At 37.5% G+C, this 18955-nt stretch overlaps 1 protein-coding gene across 3 annotated transcripts in view; it reads right to left on the bottom strand.

Annotated features, from left to right (window-relative positions):
- Nucleotides 1–206: 206 nt before the first annotated feature.
- The window catches only part of NKAIN3 (sodium/potassium transporting ATPase interacting 3), a 336943-nt gene continuing 318194 nt past the window's right edge, over nt 207–18955 (bottom strand). For 2 of the 3 annotated variants that reach the window (XM_064706158.1, XM_064706157.1), the window contains exon 6: nt 207–2588. Coding sequence is in view for 2 of the 3 variants with exons in the window: in XM_064706157.1 (XP_064562227.1) it covers nt 2575–2588 (14 nt within the window). In the remaining variant the exon portion in view is untranslated. Of the gene's footprint in view, nt 2589–6314; nt 6399–18955 lie in introns of all 3 variants that reach the window. The other variant, XM_064706156.1, reaches the window with a different exon arrangement.

Here is an 18955-nt window from a genome sequence, read left to right as displayed (position 1 = left end):
AGTGTAATAGTATGACTCATTAATGCCACCAGAACAGTTTGTAGCAACTGATAATCTCCAAGATTTTAAGATTGTCAGCAAATTCTGTTTTGCAGTACAAACCTAGTCATTTCCTGAAATTGCATGGTTCAGTTAAGCTTAAGAAAACTATCCAAGTTTATTTAGAGAGTCAACATTTATTTCCTACATAGCTGGCTGATCTGGGACTCACCTAACACCTTACTGAGAGTATGTTTTGCAAAAATAAAGGAACTACTCAAGGCTTCCTACAAAGATGTTCATCAATATGTCCTACTATATTACAGGACACAGCAATTAACAGTCAAATGCATTTATTATTCTCAAGATTTTTTACCCCAACATGTACAGGTTGATTGATATTATTTTGAGTGTCTTAGTTTAGAAAAGAATGACAGTTTCCTTTGGCATTTCAGTCTGCATTTTGGCTGGTCCTAATGAAGACAAATTCTTCTCAGTCAGGATTGTTCTGTTTGTTAAGTGAGACAGATGGCACACTCACAGTATTGGTAATGATTCTGAGATTTTAAGTGTATTTGGAATATACTGGCTTTGTTCCCTAGCTGAAAAATGATAGATATTTCAAATGGAGGAGAACTCAGGTTCTGTCTTTGCAGAATTTTTGTGATAGTACTGAAGGACCTACAGAAAGACAGGTTTTAGACATATTCAGACAAATCTGTAGAACATGGTCCAGCGGACATGCCTTGGCAGAAAATCAAACACACACTTCCAAACCCCTGCCAGAATGTGTGTTGAGCCTGTGCCATCAATGGGGGTTTGTAGCATTCATTCCTGTTCTTCCCATCTCGTCCTGAGGGCAGCACTGGGTTCAGCTGAAGGCTTTTACTTGAGGTATATCCAGCCCAAGGAACACTAAAGAAGGGTTTTTCTCCAGTTGCCATTTCTTGTTGACTTTGTCTTACTACTTTCATCATACTCAGTTTCAGGGAAAGTTAACCAAAGTTCAGCTTGTGTTTTCTCCAGAGTGAGTGAGGTCTTTAAGTTAACCAGCTGGAAAGCAGGGGGATGTACCACAAGACCCTTGTCACCTGAAAATAATAGACTCTACTTCTACTGTATTTATTAGCACCCCCAATAGCTTCATATTGGTAAATTACACTGATTTTAGGAGGGAAAGAATCAAGACACTCTCTCTTATAGCTCCCTCCTGCTCAGGGAGGAAAAATACACGATAGAAGAGAAGACTGAAAATTCAGGACCTTTAGATTCAGAATTTTGTTTAGATCAGATGAAGATTTCTTAGGGTACTTATGGAGGAACTCTGTGGGCATCTGTTCAGCCTCTGATGCAGAGGCAGAGAAATATACATCAGAAGGACCAGCCTTCTTGGCTGTCCCATCAATGAAATGTTTAAGTGAGAAAAGCACAAAACCACAAACAGACTCAAAACCCTCCTGATGTTTCTGCTCAATGTTGAGGCACACAGGCTCTGTAAAGAGACAAGACTCTCTGGGGCATAGAAATCTACACAGCACTTTATACTGTAATTAAGATGAAAGAAGCAAAGTGTTCTGTTAAAAAGACTGCCAGCTCTCCAGAGAAAATAGCTTTGTGTATCACTTTATGCTAGTGGTGACAGAATAGAAAACAAAATACCACAGTTACATACATGTTCTTTGTCTAGAAGTATTTACAAATAACTTTACAAATTTTTACAGGCATTTTTCAGTTTTGCTTGTTTACTTTTAAATTAAGAGAAAATTAGTCCCCAGAGGCTTCTAAGGCTTCAGTTGGTGCCTTGTACTGTACATTCATGCTTGGCTTCTTCCTGGGAGAAGGGAGGAAAGGAGTTTAAAAATGTGCAAATCACAGACATCTAAACAGCCCTGGGTGTAAGGGTTCCTAGAGAAGGACATCCATTGAGCAGTCACTACTTCTCTTCAAATCAGAGACAGCTACTCGAGATGGAGCAAAAGAGATTAGGAAAGGAGGAGTCATATATGAATTGTAATAATTAGGTGAGTACATTAGTGCTTGAACATCTGGGTAAGAAGAGTCATACATCAACCCCTGCTGCATTCAGCAGTTCAAAAATGCAAGGAGCGGACATTGTGAATTCTAAAGCCAGCACTGAAATGATCTCTTGATCACTGTTAGGGTTTGACTCCTGCTGCGTATTTTGGAGTCAAAATTACTGTTTACTGACACAATCTTGACCAGGCACAGTATGATCCTCTCAGTCAAAAAATACTGAACTTTTGAGAAAGACGCACCCCCCTCCTAGTTTTCACAGGTTGTTTTGTTTTCATGCCTCAACACTAAACATTGTAAAAATACTGAAATTAAAAAAGAAAAAAATTTACAATTTACAAGTGTCCATATAAGTAAATTATTTAAAAATTCAAGATCATCTACAAGGATCTACGAAATAACAACGCTGATAATGACACTGAGCCTGTGGGAAGAACAATCCACATGCTGTGAGGAGCAGATGTGGTGGGTTTCTTCCTGAATGATGATTCACAAGGTTGGTCTTTTTTTCTAAAATCTGTTTCTTCAGCTACAGCAGCAGAAGTCTTGAGTCCATGTTCATTACTTACTTCGACCTAAAGAGAAGGATAAAAGAATTACTCACAAATGAAAATTTATTTTGTGTATCTTCTAATTTATAAGCTGCAAATTCATACAAGTTGAGAGGTTAGTAACAAATGAACAAGTGGATAAATCTCACGTGGTCCATAATTTCATCAGCTGTGAGACTCACCTATGTGATCAAGAGTGAATGGCTGGATACAAAGCAGTAGCTTTGTATTATGCATAGCACAAAAGCAAAAAAACATTTGGGAGAAGTCCCATAGCTGGTAAAGCATATCTGAAGGTCATACAATATACTATATTGATATACATTATATATGATATGTTATGTATATATGATACTATATATATACATATATATATATATACACACTATTCATTTTAGCATAATATATTTCAACAGCATGAGACATATTTTCACCCAGTTATAGAATTCTGATGTGATCTGATCACAAACATGAGCATTTGAGCAGGACTCACGCTATTTATAGTCCTCACCACAGTGACACATCTGCTGAACCTATGTATTCTCACAGGACTCCCTGTAACCATTTCCACTTGTGTAATCTTGGAAAATCTATGTTCGTCTTTCAGAGCAATTTATAGGTGGATGAAGTCTCAGGAGAAGATACAAACAGGACAGGATCACACAGATGCATCACAAGAGTAGTGACCTCTCCACTGGCACTGTGTCTCATACCGTGGATCAACTCCACAAGGACAAATTAGTATTGTTCTTAAAAACAAATTAGTATTGTTCCTAAGAAGACTAGGGACATCCCTAACTGGAATTAGGGATTCAGTGTCTGACCAAATAGAGTTGCTCAAAGCTGTCGCAGTTTTATTTTATTTCATTATTATTACTACTACTACAATTATAATTAAATTTTTCATTACTATATTAGTACACATTGTTCTTAATACATAATGATTATGATATTACCTTATTAACATCTATTATAATATAATAATAATTATTATTATTAATAATAACCTCTAATGAAAGCCAAAATGTAGCTTCATGTTTTTTCCTGCTAGCCACCATGCTCCTCTTTTTTTCACACATCAGTACATGAGGAGTTTCTAAATATTACTGAGCAACCTGGCTCCTGATTCTGTGATTCCAACAGGCACAACAATCTTCTCCATAGTCCATATGCTTTAGTCCCAAAGGACACAACACAATGATATTTTTTCTGCTCCCCCTGTTGTCTCCTGCCTTACACACACCTTAATTGAAACTGCATGGCTGAGGGCAAAGATCCTGCTTCTCCTTGTCCCAAAGCCAAATGGAGTTACAGGCAGAACAAACAGGCAAGCCATGATCATTCATGTTTGGATTAAAAATTGCTCCCCACAGGAACAAGTTCAAATTTAACTTCATCTCAGAGGTGAGAAGGAAAACTAATCTTAGTCTTGCTAATCATTAATAATTATGGTAGCACTAAGCAGACATTATGCTGAATGTGAGCACTTGATAAAAGCAGACTGTCTTCTGCATAGCTTGGATGAGACCACACAGCCTTGTATTTTCAGTGGGCTGTGGTTAGTTAATTTTTGAATGAAATAAGGGAAATAAAAGGGATGAGAAAAATGGAAATATAGCCAAGCTTTCATCTATAAAGTAACATTTATAAAGGCTTCTCATGTATTTTTACAAGCATTATTCATGTGAATTTCTAAGAGAATTCTAACTCTCAGAAATGGAGTTTTGCACAGCCTAGACACCAGAAGTCATTTTTTAGAGATACTAAGAATTTTCAGACTGTATATAACTGATACATACAGCAATTAACTTATCAAAAGAAGTCAAGAAGGCTAACATGCTGCAGAGAAATAAGCATCTGCAAAGTTCTGGCACAATCCACTGACCAAATTATTTCCAGCAATTTGGCTTTTAACTCAGACTTTGATCAGTGACATAATTTCCCTCCCAGCTTAGATAAAGGTCCTCTATATCTTTCAGTACATACAACCAAAACATCAATAAAAAAGGAAACCCACTATAATTTCTGTCCCAGTTTTATACTCCTTGAAGCAATAAAAAGGCCAGAGAGGCCCTCCCAGCAGTACAAGGATGCACATTCATAGGAAGTGGAAAGATAACTCTCATTCTCCAGTATTGTAAGATCACCAACAACCTCCAAATCCCTTGAGCTACTCATTGAAAATCTCTTATAAAGAACAAATTATCAGATGCTGTGACTTTTCTACTGGAAAACAAGTGAATATGTTTTGCAGGAATGTATTTGTAGCTTTTTCATGAATGTGTCCTTCCTTAATTATAGTAGGTTTGCTAAGAAAGTATTAAACATGTATGCACTTGATGTTTAAAGCTGAATGCAGGTTTAGAGATTAAAATCTTTTATGGAGAGGTGTAAATGCTGCAGGTGTGGCTTTCTTGCTCCTGAATATCAATTTAACTTTATAGTGTAGCAGCTTATTCAGAAGGTTCAAATCCCCATTTTGCAGTCATCTTTCTCATAAAAAATGCAGCAAAATAAACATTTAATGAAATATTACTAAAGAAATGTAGACTTCAACGTAGAGTAGCATGTACTTAGTCAAAAGTCAGAAGGTTCACAATTTTGTTTAGTTCTCTTAATGTGTAATTTGCTCCTGTTCTAGTACACACCATAAATTTGGGCCTTCATATTCTATAATATTTAGATAAATTTTTAGTAAAAATTTGTCTCTGCTTATTTCTACAAATTGAAAGCTGCATCATGAATAAAATATATTATAAAACCCTGCAAAAATTAATAAAGTCACAAAGTTCAGGTGTCAAGTTCCAACCCCAGACATTTTTTTAGCAATTGTCCATTTTAAATTAAAACTCCTAGCACATGCACAAATGCATGCAGCAGGAAAAACCTTCAACCCATTCTAATTCTGTTAACTGATAAGTAAAATAGAGTCATTAAATCAGTTTCAGTCAATTAGCTGTGTGTGCATTTCATGCTGCATTTAAGAAGCATGAAAGGCCCAAAGGTAAATTTAAAGACAGAGAGCAACATCACGACTTCCAGCCATAAAGAATTTCCAAATTAACAACTTCTGGTTTACAAATTATACTTTTAAAAGCCATATACTGAGGTTATATGAGCTTCTGGCAAAATACAGATAGCAGTAATGTCACCCCATATCCTATTTTTTTTCCAGATAAAAAGAATAGATATGCATTTGACCTTATTCATTGGGTAGCAAAGCAGGAAGAGTCTATGAAAATGATTTTTATGGTTCAAGCAACTAAGTGATGACAAAGAGACAATTAACTTCCAATGAAATTCTACACATAGATTTTAAGCTGACAAGTGGTTTTTCAGCAAAACTTTTTCTTTCAGTAGCTGGACAAATGTAAAAACTACTGCCTTTCTATAAATGGGCTAATCTCATTAAGGTTTCTGCAGCCGCAGAATTTCTAAACCAGCTCTTTTCTTGCTAAAAATTCAGCAAGGAAGCAATTCCATCCTTCAGTGAGAGCCTCTCCTTGCGTTAAGATGAGGCACGGCGTGGCAGACATGGTGATATCTCCTAATCCTCGTTTTAGCAGATACGCCATCAATGACAAAGTGTCCTTACTCCAATGTGTTATGTGGATTAATTTTTAATTAAGTTCTAATTAAAATGTAATTAAATTATCAGTAATCTGATGCCCAAATTATTTCAGGAGAAGGTTAGCTTTCAGTTCAGTTCAGTTAGAAGGATGAATGTGGTCCGTGGGACCAGAACCTTACCTACAGGCTTTACAGGCTTTAACTCAACATGTTCCTGGGGGGGCTGTCGGTAGGAGTATGTGTCAAGTCCGCCTATGAAATCAACTGAAAATACAACAGTTCCAGAAATGAACAAATGGAAATGAAAATATGTCAACTGAAAAAAAAAAGTGGACAAATTATGTTAAAAAAAAAAAAGTTCATGCATAGGTTTGCATACAAGAAACAAAGCAAGTAGATAAAGATGCTGTGGAAACTGCTTACAAAAGGTTCCATGCTCTGTCTTCCTTGGGGTCTATTTAGCCCCATGCCTGGAAAGACAGGCAGCAGTTGGATGGGCAGACATACACACTCCTGCCAGTGTGTGTGCAAAAGGAGCACTCATGGATGGGCAGAGCATGTAAAGAGAAACCACTGTGGGGTAAAATAGCTGATTCTCTTTAGGGAAATATCAGTGTGTGTATATATATATATATATATATATATATATATATATATATATATATAATTTAATAATTCTCCTCAAACTCCTTTATAAGTGTTTAGAAATTTAGGCAATGGAAACAGCTTAGCCTGTGAACCTAATTTCACCTAAACTCTTCAGGCTCAATGGACTTGTAGAAAAGCACAAATAAAAACCAAAGGCACGAGAGCTGAGTTAAGAGCAAACAAGTGATCACTAAATACGAAAAAGTAGCAGCATCTTCTCTGGATGAACTTGTGGGGTCAGGACACCTTTTCAGAGTCCTTCTACTTTCTATGTCAGAAATAATGTGCTCTTGAGAAGTTTTTACTCCCTTCTACAGTGATAATGATTTTTAAAAAAAGACATTTTAGTCTGAGGCTTGTATTTTGTTATTTTGGTAAGATTTTAAGCAGCTCCAATAGGCAACATTTCATTCTATCCTAGAATCTTAAAAGCAGGTTTGTGAAAAAGACTATTCTATTGATTTCAAAGGGCCTTTTGCAGACATGTCCAGAGCTGAAAAATCCGCAGTACAGTAGGATTCTTTGGTTGCATGGAAAGCAACCTCCTTCACTTGTTATACATATGCACATAGATGAAGTCCTGAGCAGAATTTTGATACTCATTGTGCTAATTGCTGAATGAGCAATGAATGACAAAGCAGTCCTTTCCCAGTCAACGTGTGCACTAGGTAAACCAACAAAGTGCTTATGCAGGGTGAGGAAAATGAAGCTTAGAGATTGACAGACTAATGACGTACCCACTGAAATTTGTGGAAATGCTCCTGTTGATTTCAGTTTGCTTCTCCTTCTGAGTTCAGAAATGGCTGAAAACAGAACTTAATCATACTGAACTGAACTTCAATCATACAGCATTACTGCTTTCCCAAGACTGTTCTCTTAAAACTGCCTGAGCAGGACATAATGTGCTGAAGAGTTTGCCCAGCCCCAGTGCCTGCCCCAGCCTATCTGCACCTCCTCTTTCTACTGTATTTCTTCCATGTCACAGCTGTCCTTCAGAATGTTATCACTATATGCTGTAACAAGCATAAAAATTTACTTCAGCACTAGTGGGCTCAAATCCTTACAGAGGAAATAGCTGCAGATGAACTGTTGTAAAGGTTGATTTTTAAACCATGGAACCATAGAATGGTTTGGGTTGGAAAAGACCTTAAAGATCATCTAGTTCCAGCCCCTCTGCCACAGACAGGGGCACCTTCCACTAGAGCAGGCTACTCATCCAACCTGGCCTCGAACACTTCCAGGGATGGGACATCCAACTTCTCCGGGCAATCTGCTTCAGTGTCTCCTCAGTTTCACAATAAAGAATTTCTTCTTAAGATCTACTCTAAACCTACTCTCAGTTTGAAGCCATTCCTCCTCATCCTGTCAGTACATGCTCTTGTCAAAAGTCCCTCTCTATCTTTCTTTTAGGTTCCCTCCAGGTACTAGAAGGCCACAGTTAGGTCACCCTGAAGCCTTCTCTTCTCCTGGCTGGAAAATCCCAATTCTCCCAGCCTTTCCTTATAGGAGAGGTGCTCCATCCGTCTAATATACTTGGTGTCCCTCCTCTGGACATGCTTTAACAGATCAATTTCCTTCATTTTCTGGGAACCTCAGAGCAAAATGTTAGATGTCTAACACATTACACATTTACTAAATAATTTTTAGAAGAAATCATGTCCACAGTGTGTTTCTTTTGGTTTCATTGGGGTTTTTTTGGTCTTTTTTTTTTTTTAATTGAGCACACGTTAACCCAAGGAGCAAAAAGAATGTTTTTGAAGCAATTCACCACTTCAGAACCTCACATCATTTGTCTCAGGAATCACAAGCATTATCTGCAATCGTAAGCAGGGAGGGAATTTAAAGTAACTAGCCTTTCTACCAACAAATCTTTTTGAGCAAGAAATGAAGTATTAATGATTGACAACAGAGATGTGTCTTTGTTCTGACAAGGAGAATACATTTAATAGCACCATCCAGCAATTGTTGAGATGAGCTGCTCAAGCCTGTTTAGCTGAGGCTTTCTATTTTGCAATCCAAGATATCTTATGCAGTATTAAAGCTGAAGTTCACCTTAAAATTTATGTGAAGCTCATTCTCAAGGCAAGAAGCTGTTCCATCACACAAGGCAATGGAATGTGCCATTTTTCATTATGCACTCTATTTTATGGCTTATAGCTTTTTAATATGAAGATTCATCATCAGTTTATTTGAATTATAAGTTACTTCTAGTTTTAAAAATTAATTTTGATTTTAACTGGTATTTTCATCCCTTATAATTAGTAGTCTTCCAGGACTAAGACCACAAGTGGCCATTAAACATAGAAAATTCAATTTTTGTTTTCATTGGAGGCACAGAAATTATTATGTACATTTCAGTGTAAGCAGGCATCAAACATCTTAAAACTTTACATTGAATGAACTTTTGGATGCATACAAACCTCTGTTTAATTGGCCAACAGTAAATAACAGCAACATTTATGTAGAGGTAAACATTGGTTTAGGGATGGTATAAAATAATTGGTTTTGTTTATTTCTGCCTGGTTAATGGATTATGGATAATTTCTGCCATAGATTCACAGGACTACATTAAATAGCTTCAGAAAGTTGCATAAGCCTGGAAGAAAGTTCAATTAAAAAAACATGTTCTATACAGTTCTAGAGTAACTATGCTTTAAATTAGAAAAAAAAAAAACAAAAACCCCAAACCAAACTAACAACCACAACTTGTCAGCAGTAGGGTTATTCAGTCACTAAATAACAAACACCCCATGCAGTCCAGTCATTAACTACAGTCATACAGAGAGAAACTTAAAATCCCAGGGAGAGGATTTTTTAGCATCCCACAGATAATAGCAGGTTACAGCAGAAGCTGGTTATTTTATCTGCAGCTGGCTGCAAAACATGATCCCTATGCCCAGGGAATTGCTCTCTCCTTGTGTCACCTCAGTTTTGTGGTCATGCTGGATGCTTAATGGCCAGTGTGAAATGTTCCTTTAGAGTTCACTACCTGCTGTGCTTGGAAGTGCAAATCTGTGCTGGCTGTCCACCGCAGGCAGTCCATTAAAGTGATGTTCATTCATTCAGGGGCCATACCAGAGCCACGGCTGTCATAATCTGCCTGAGTGAGAAAAGGGCAGGATGCTGCTGGCTGAAGAAAGTGTATCCACTGTCATCAGTAATTTTGAGGATTATTCTTTTCTAGACAGATGACATTTCGGGTTGCCATACTACTATTTATCCAGTGCATTCACCCATATGCAAGTTAAAATTTGCTTTCCTTTGAAGTTAGTGTAAAAGAATCAGAGCTCAGAAAAAACAATCCTTTCTCCTTTTCCACCCTCTCATCTGGAATTCAGCTTCTTTGCAATATCCCATTGACCTGCTGGCAGGCCCTGTGCATACAGCTGCCAGAGCTTGTCAGCTCATTGGTATATTACTAATTTCTTATTTCAAAGTTGGAAAATTCTAAGCATTTAGAGGTGCAGGGTATGAACCGAGAAGCAATATGGCAATAGCACAGTTCTTAGGAAATCCTGCAGACTCTTAGCCTGGAACACCTTATATTCTATTCATGCTTGCTTCCCCATTTTATAAATGGGAGTAAGTCCCAAAGCTGATGGCTTGAATGGTTGGCACCTTCAGCTGTTCCCTTTCCAAGAGAGAGGCAGGCAAGGCTAGCAGGTGTTCAAACTTGTATTTTTATGGAAAGAAGATTTTCTTAACCTCTGGGGTTCCAAATACTATTTTGAACAGAAGTATTTTCCTTGTACTGAGATTTTTTTCCTGAATGACAACATATCGATGCAATTACATTCTTTAAGAAAAGACATGCAACTGAGAAGGGTGTAACTAGCAGAAAAAGGAACAAAAATCAATTAGGAACAGGAAGCAAAACTAGGGGATTGATGATAAGTCAGTGCTACATGCACGAAATCCAAACTTTGGACTTTCCAATGTTTGCACTGGTAGCTTACATAAACTTTCCATATGAGCATATTTTATTCTGAAAAAACTGCTTTTTCAATTGCCTTTCCTCCTCAAGAGATCCACTGCCCTTACACCCTTCACTGCACAAGCCAGACTGACCCAGCTATGTGTCTGGAGCCATTATTACCCATTTTCCCCTCTTCATACTAAGCCTGAGCACCCAAGTCTCAAGCCGTGTAGCAGCAGAATCACAGATTCCATTGCAGGATCACAGGAATAGCTTCTCACTTATGTAGAGGACTAAAGGAGGGAAAATGTGTGCAGGACAATTAAGAAAGTGAGAAGAAGAGACATCAGTAATCCTTTGTGGCACTCTGATTGCTCCTCTGTCTCTATAAAGTACTGGCAGATGGTAATCAGGTTAAAACAGGACAAAGTGGTAGAAAATTACTGAGACAACCTTTTACTTAAGTTTTATTACTGGAAGCTGGAAGGGGAATATTTCAATGTTCCACAGTAATTATTGAGATATTTGCACCAGATTTTCTTAGTCTCCACCAGTGGGATAGATCATAACTTTAAAAACTGCTCTACCTTGTAACATGTAAGTACCACACTTCTCTGTAGGGCTGCACTGAAAGAAGGATCCTCTCAGAAGCTGCTTTAGAAAGGGCACTGGCATGGAAATTTTATCTATGGTCTTTGCTACTGATGTGACATCCAAGATATCAATATAATTTATTCTCTAGTGATATGACTGCCCAGTAAGACAAAGGAAGTATGAAGAAGATCCACAATGTTAGGAAGTGAAAATTGCTCAAACCTTCTTAACCCAGACTTCCCCAGTCATTCCAAATCTGAAAAATTTTCTCTGTGCCATGCTTTTGAAAGCTATTTACAGCCATACCATCACTGAAACTAAGTGGAAGGCTACCTGATTATAGTGTTTTACTGGTTTTTCCCCCCTAAATGTAAGTATTTTTTAGTCACTTTCATGTCATTAAGAACTCCTGGCCACTACTTGATAAAAGCCCCCAGAAAAGTATGGTTATCACACATAAGGCATACAGAAAAATATTTACTATCAAGTAATATTTACTAAAAGTTTATTATCACTAATTCAGTATAAAAAAAATAATATATATATATATATACTGTACACTGCAGGTATGTAAAAATTGTTTCCTTTAGGCTTTAGAAAACTTTCATTTTTCCTGACATGGTGCTATGTATCAACCCACATTCAAAGTTGAAGTTGATGAGATTTTCCATTCTGCTTTAAAATGTTATACTGTACTCCCTCTAAATACTTATCAGCTTGGACATCAACCATCCCGTACATCTCAGCATAGCTGGCTGTGACTTAGGTTATGTTTCAGCAATGCAATTCAAACTAAGTATGTCTGATGATACATTTTCTCCCTTTATAGGTCTCTATTTTTCTGTTCCTCATTTAAATGAAAATGCGAAAATCCCTGAGAGAATAGTAATATATGGAAGCTGTATTTAAAAACATTTCAAACAGATAAAGCTGTGTTTTTTTTTCCTGAGGCTTGTATTCAAAGGTGCTATTGCTAGTTCTAGTCTGAGATTTCAAATACAATGAAGAGTAGCTTTCTTTCTGCATATGACCAAAGTGTAAACAATTCTAACTTCCAAAATAATTTTTAATACAGTGAGAAAATTAGAGATGTAAAATTGATAAAAATTAGTCTTCACTAATTAATTGTTTTCCCCTTTCTGGTACCCTTTCTGATCTATTCTATGTACAAATTAAACCTGCAAAGGAAAAATAAAATGCATAAAAGACATTAAATGCCCAGAAACTACATCTATCAATTACATTCACACAATATTGGAAGAGAAACAAGCCACTGAGTTCTATCCACTAATCCATCCTATCTATCCTCTGAAATAGCAACTCAAATATTCCCAAGACTACTGAACAGAAGGCTGTTACATCTTCAGTCACACCTCCAGACACGTGATCTTCACAATAAATGTGTCCCAGTTGACTTCAAAAGAGACACAACTCTGAATCTGCTTTTTGAAGTTGTGCTTTGATCTTTTTTTGGTATTTCAATTCAGGAATCCACGCTATGTATTAGTGCGCCTTTATATTATTGCTGAGTTTGAAGCCATAAACTACAGCATTCTTTCAAACATGTTCAGCGCAGATTTCAGACTGACTGGAATTGATCTATTCCACTTACAGTTCATTGCTAGGTTGCAGGTTAGTTGTTTTGTTCTTTCAAGTTGTTAGTTTGCTTTTTTTCCTACCAGTTGAGTCCCACAGGGCTCTCTTCCTGACCTGTCTTTCTTTGTATCCACAGAATTTCTTTTGGGTTCAGTTATTTGTCAGTATGATCCAATTATTTATTTTTGAGTCAGCACTGAAATATTTATACCTGCTTCATTATTATACATCCAAGAATACCACAGCTGCTTTTTCTAACCTTAACTACAAGCCACTGATATTTTAGTGTGAGAAATGAATGTTCCCTATTTTTAAAATTAATGCTGAACCTGTTCAACCCTAATGAATAATTAAAGATAAAATTCCTAGAGAAAAGTATTTGCAAGATCAAATACGTGACATACTAGAACACGTGACATTTGGAGGAAAGGATTTCTATGTACTGAAGAAAGTTCACATCATCCATTCACAACAGAACATTAATTTTATTTTTAAAAAGTAGGTCACAGGACTGGAGGGATTCTTCATATCACTGAGTGATTCTGGGTTTTCCCAGCTTCTCAACTTCCTAGGGATGAAAGGCTGCTTCTGAAACTTGCTACTATCACCCTCTATGACATGATAGTTGCTTCATATGTTTGTATCTTTACTTGTCTCATAAAAAGTGAGCCAAGGACCTTCAGGAGATTGTCTGTGCTCAAGGCACAGCACAGGGTGTAAGGCAGAGAGGGAAGGAGCTGCCAACCTGCTCCTCAAGCAGAGACTGCAGTGGGAGCAGCAAACCAGGAGCCTTAAGAGAAGATGGAAAGAACCTGGCAGGCCAAGGAGAGCACCTGCAAATCAAGAAGCCAGAGACTTGGCTGGGACTCAAATGGTCCTCCAACTACACAGACATAGAAAACAATGAAGGAAACGCTATAAGCCTTTCATTTCTGGTCTGTATGATGCAGTAACTTTGAGTTCTTCCATTTTTAAAGCATGCTAGTTTATAATGCAATTAATTCTGCCTTTTATGAGTTTTGTGTTGTGGTATTCTCTGGAAGTTTTCTACAAAGGGAATCATGCACATCCACTTCAAAGGCCTGGCTGACTAAAGCTCTGTCACATTGAGCCCATGTTGCAATTTTTCTTTCCTTTATAACTCTTTTTTATTTGCTTTAAAATCTGCTTAACATGCCTGCCAGTTAATGGCAGTCTTTTGCTGCCAGTCAGGTCTCCCTCTTCCCCTTCCCTTCCTTTATTAATAGCTGCCTTTGCTGGGATCCAGGTACAGAGCTACCATCTTTACTTCAAAAGACTTGATATCTTGACCTGGCTACAGATGCTAAAACTTGTACTTCCAGTAGCCTGAGAGGTCAGCTGTCAGCTTTTTCAAGAGTACTGATATGATGCTGTTTTGCACTTTATGAGATCAAACCCATTAACACTATTTAACATTTTTTTTCCATTTCAGATAAGGCCATTTCCATTTCCTCATCTTCCTATTCATTTATCATCCTGCCTTTGCCCTCATGACTACTGTTGTAATAAAACAGCCATGACTCCATTTTCTTCATGCAGGAAAACCCCCATTTTTATTGTATAGGTAATATTTTATAGAATTACCAGAGGGCATTGTGTCAGATCTTATTGATCTTATTGGTTGACAATACATTCACACTTAGTTCATTGGTCAGTACTGGCATTTTGTGTATCTATCAAACTTCTGTATTTTTAATTACTTTACATATTTTCTCTACTGATTCTCATGAGACACAGCTTACTGTTAATACAGCACTTATTTTTCACCCTAGGAATAGATTGTTTTGTTAATGAACTCTCATTCCCAAGGCTGTTTTCACATGGGAACTTGCAAACTATTCAGCTGCACTTAGAAGTGACAGGCCAGCTATTAATTTCGCAGACCAAGGCCCAGTTTTATGAGGCCTTTCTTTTATAATTTCTCTACCTGTCTGTGACAGACAATGAGTGACATTCTGAGTAGAAATCCTGCTTCACCACCTGACCTTTGCTCCTCTGGGTTGGGCATTGCATGCATTCCCCACCCTGCATCTACACTGCGCTCACAGCTACACCTCCCTTAGGGGTGATCTGCTTCAATCCTTGAGGTGGCAGAACCCAAATTTTCTACCACAAACCTCCAAGGGTTTTAATGTCTTTAGATCCAGACTACCTTTTTCCTCTCTGCCAAGCAGGCAATGTTTCCTGCAGCACTGATGGAGCCCTCCTCTCAACCCTGCAGAAGCCTGTGGTCCTACTGTGCCTTCTCTGAATCAAAGTCTACAGATTGCAAATGGAAGTTGATAAATCCCTTCAGCAATCTCCAGATTCTCAATATCTTCCTTTTAATTTTTTATCTCTATGAATGAGTACAAATCAACAAGCTCTAGTCTTCTGTTTCTTCTTGCTTTTAGTTTTTCAAAATGAGGAAGCCAGCCAAATAATCTTTTGTTTATCCAGTATCATGTGAGCCTTTACCAGCCCCCGTAAATGCACTATCAAGTTCTTCTGTGGTACCCTCATTCCATCCCAGAATGTATGGCCATCGAGCATTTTACAGCCACTGTGGATATATCTGCTAAGTTTACTACTTAATCACATCCAAGGGCATCCATGAGTACCCATTTGTCTCTGTCAGTCTTTCTCTGCAAATGAGGAAGTCTATTGCTCCTCACATTTTTATTGCTTTTTTTCCTGCTCTATCTTCACATTCAAGTCAACTTTCTCATCTCTTAATATTGTTTTTAGTATTATCATCTCTGTCGCCAACTCAAATTAGCTCCTTAACACCCCAAAACAGAAAATTACTCCTTTTTCAGCTTTGAAAATAGAGCTGAGAAGGTAGAGTACCATAAAATGGGAGCTTACAATAACCAGTGGTCTTCTCATATATGATGGAGGGAAAAAAGAAATATCACATGTGTTAGCAAACATGATGGCTAGGGAAATGGTTTTCTCATTGTTAGAAAGTGGCATCATTTCATATTAGGGGAAAGATGAATGTCTGCAGTAGAGTCTGTAACAGGATTAACACTCACTTTGAAGCCACCAGTGAATCAATCTGCCAATGAAAAAGAAAGATAATGCAATACTGCCCTCAATCATAAAAAAACTCTCCCTGAAGAAAGATAAAGTAAAAATACACTTCTCAGAAAACCTTGTAACTTTAAAATTTCAGTCCTCCAAAACAACAGATTTTCATTATTAAGGAGGAAAGGAGAATGAGTAGAAATCAATGCCAAGGAATAAGAGCCATCATATAAATGGTGAGAGTCACATGCCACAATTTTGCTGTATCTAGTCTGTGATATTGAGAAAAACACAGATGAACTGAGATTAAATTTCTGCTAGCAAAATCAACCGTATATTTACTGATTCAAGGCAAAAGAATGTCAAATGAAGTTTGAAGTGAGTCCAGCTATGACCCAAATCACAGAGCACTGGTGAGAGAAAGACTTGTTATGATACAGAGTTAATAAAGCCCATCAGCAATACAGACTAAATGCAATAAATATAATGTAACCTTTTTGAAAAACAGCTTTTCTAGGAGCAGGCAATATATTTTATTTGACCAACTGGCCCAGCTGGAAAACCATAACAGCTATATCTCCTGATTTATTAAGACAACACCTCTTGCTCTAAATCTTGCTTATTTTATATACTGAAACCATTAAGGCTGTTGAAATACCACAACTGGAAAATCTAAAAAGCACAACATATAGACAACAAGTCAAAGTTTAAAACAGGAGGAATTCAAAAATGTTGAAGTTGTGATGACATCAGAAACACGGTAAAGAGAACTAAAGAAGAGGTAAGAATTTCACAGGATAAAGGAAAGTGTTTACCATCTAAAGCAATCATGTAAATTATTTTCAATATTTTGACCACAAATTATTCTGAGTTGGAAGGCACCCACAAGAATCATTGGGTCCAGCTCTTATGTGAATGGCCCATACAGGGATCAAACCTACAACCTTGGTGTTAATTAGCACCATGCTCTAACTGAACTAATAATTTCTCCTTTCTCTTGCCTTTTGACTGTGGTTCTTCTAAGAAATTCTTGTGATACTTTATTTTCAAGGGTATTTCTCTTGCTTTGAACTTGTCAGTAATTATTGTTTATCCCTTTCTCTTCCAAACAAAACAATCCCTTTTCTTGGTGGAAAATGCTGCTTGCCTTTAGATTTATGAGATTCAGACCTGAGATTTTCAAAGATGTATAAAGTGGTGGATAGCTAATTCTTATTCAACTTTTTTCAATTTTTGCCACATTTTGAGAAAGTATCCATTACCAAATAAAATTATCTTCAAAATTTACCTGACTATGACCTGAAATTCATGGCTTGGTTCAATGTACTTCACTGACTGCTGGTTAGCTACCTCTTTTTAAATTTATAATACCCCCTTTTCTAGATAGCTTGGATATCCTCTAAGGCTACAATGTATGATTACATAAATTGGAATGCATTAGCTAAAAAGGGACCCACATTGTATGATTTTTGTCATGGGTACTCCCTTAAAACAAGAAACTAGCAACTCTGGTTTTTCTACTGCTGTATTTCAAAGCTTAGTGCTACTAGAATTGTGAACAAACCTTATCTTCGGGAAAAATCTGTGGCAGTATCTCAACTCAGGTGGTCTGCATGGATCTGTTTTACTTTTGAGGCTATTATCTGTAAAGAAGAAGGGAGGACTTTTTTCTGAGAAGAAGCCTCACCATCTCTCTTGCAGGCCAGGAATGAGCATAAAGAAAAGGCACTGAGAACTCTGACCACTTATATTAGCGTTTAGAAACACATAATCACAAAATGATTGTATGCAGGTGCTTTTATTAAAGAGCTCTGAGTGTCAGGGGACACAGACCCAAATCCGATGCTGACATGGTTTCAAGCTGAACATGTTTTATATTCTATTGTTATATAGCTTACATATTAATTATTAAACTTACGTAGTTCTATTATATACATTGATTTAATCCAAGCATGGGTTACTTGTGATCCCCCTCAAACCCCTAATATGGTTTCTCATGATTCTTCTTATGACTAAACAATAATTACATCTAATTACTAAATAATCATCACAACAAACAATCATATCATTTATCATCTGCTGATTACACAGGTGCAGTTTCACATGATCTAGCAAACACAAGGCCTAACATTTCCCAGGGCCTACACTTAACATTTCCCAGGGTTTACCAAGCCTAACTTTCTTTCTAACCTCCCAAATTTTCTATGATTTTAAAATCTTTTACTATCACTAAAACTGCTAATTCATCTGCAAGTCTGTTGGGTCTTTCAAAGAGGCTGAGCTACACATCATATCAGGGAAGCTGTGGGTACAGTTGTCTCAATGAACAGCTGTCCTAACTGTTCATTGCTCACTGAATTCCCAGATTCCTTATCAGTGTATAATGACAGTTTACAGCCCACTGTAGAGCCTGACTAATCCTGTGCCCCCCGTGGCTCAGCACACCCTTTTGTTACAGGGGCACATCATTTGCTCCAGGCTGACGCTTTCCACGCCAAGGCCGCAGATATTTCCAGACAAAGCTCTTAGACATGATTTGCTGACTGGGAAATTACCACTCAGGCAGCACTAACAAGGAAATGGGTGTTGCTTAAGCTGAGACCCAAAAATTGGGATAACCTATCTGCATGACAGTTAAGATTTAGAGGAGATGGTATTTACACAGAAGTGCAGGAGTCTGAAAAGTTTCTTTTTAAGCTCCACAAACTAAGACACAAGGCTGCTGCCATTCGGAAATGAAGAAGAAAGAGGATTGCTTCTGGAAGTGGAAAATGGATTTGTAAAGAGGTTTCATTTTAATGGAGCAGCTGGATGAAAGGTACAGACAGGAATGGGCACCACTTAGGCTTGTGTGTGATGTTGAGTGGAAAGCTCAAGAGAGCAGCGCTGGATGCTGGAGTAAGATTGATTTAACAATAGATGCAATTTAAGTGAAAAGGCTAAGGTGCTGGCAACTGGGGGTTGGAATAGCATCCATTTAAAGACAGATTTAATTTCAACAGAAAGGCCAAGGAGGTGGAAGGTGGAGATTAAAACA

This window comes from Zonotrichia leucophrys, chromosome 2 (assembly GCF_028769735.1).
Source record: "Zonotrichia leucophrys gambelii isolate GWCS_2022_RI chromosome 2, RI_Zleu_2.0, whole genome shotgun sequence".
Taxonomy (NCBI): domain Eukaryota; kingdom Metazoa; phylum Chordata; class Aves; order Passeriformes; family Passerellidae; genus Zonotrichia; species Zonotrichia leucophrys.
This window is presented reverse-complemented; position numbering and strand designations above follow the sequence as displayed.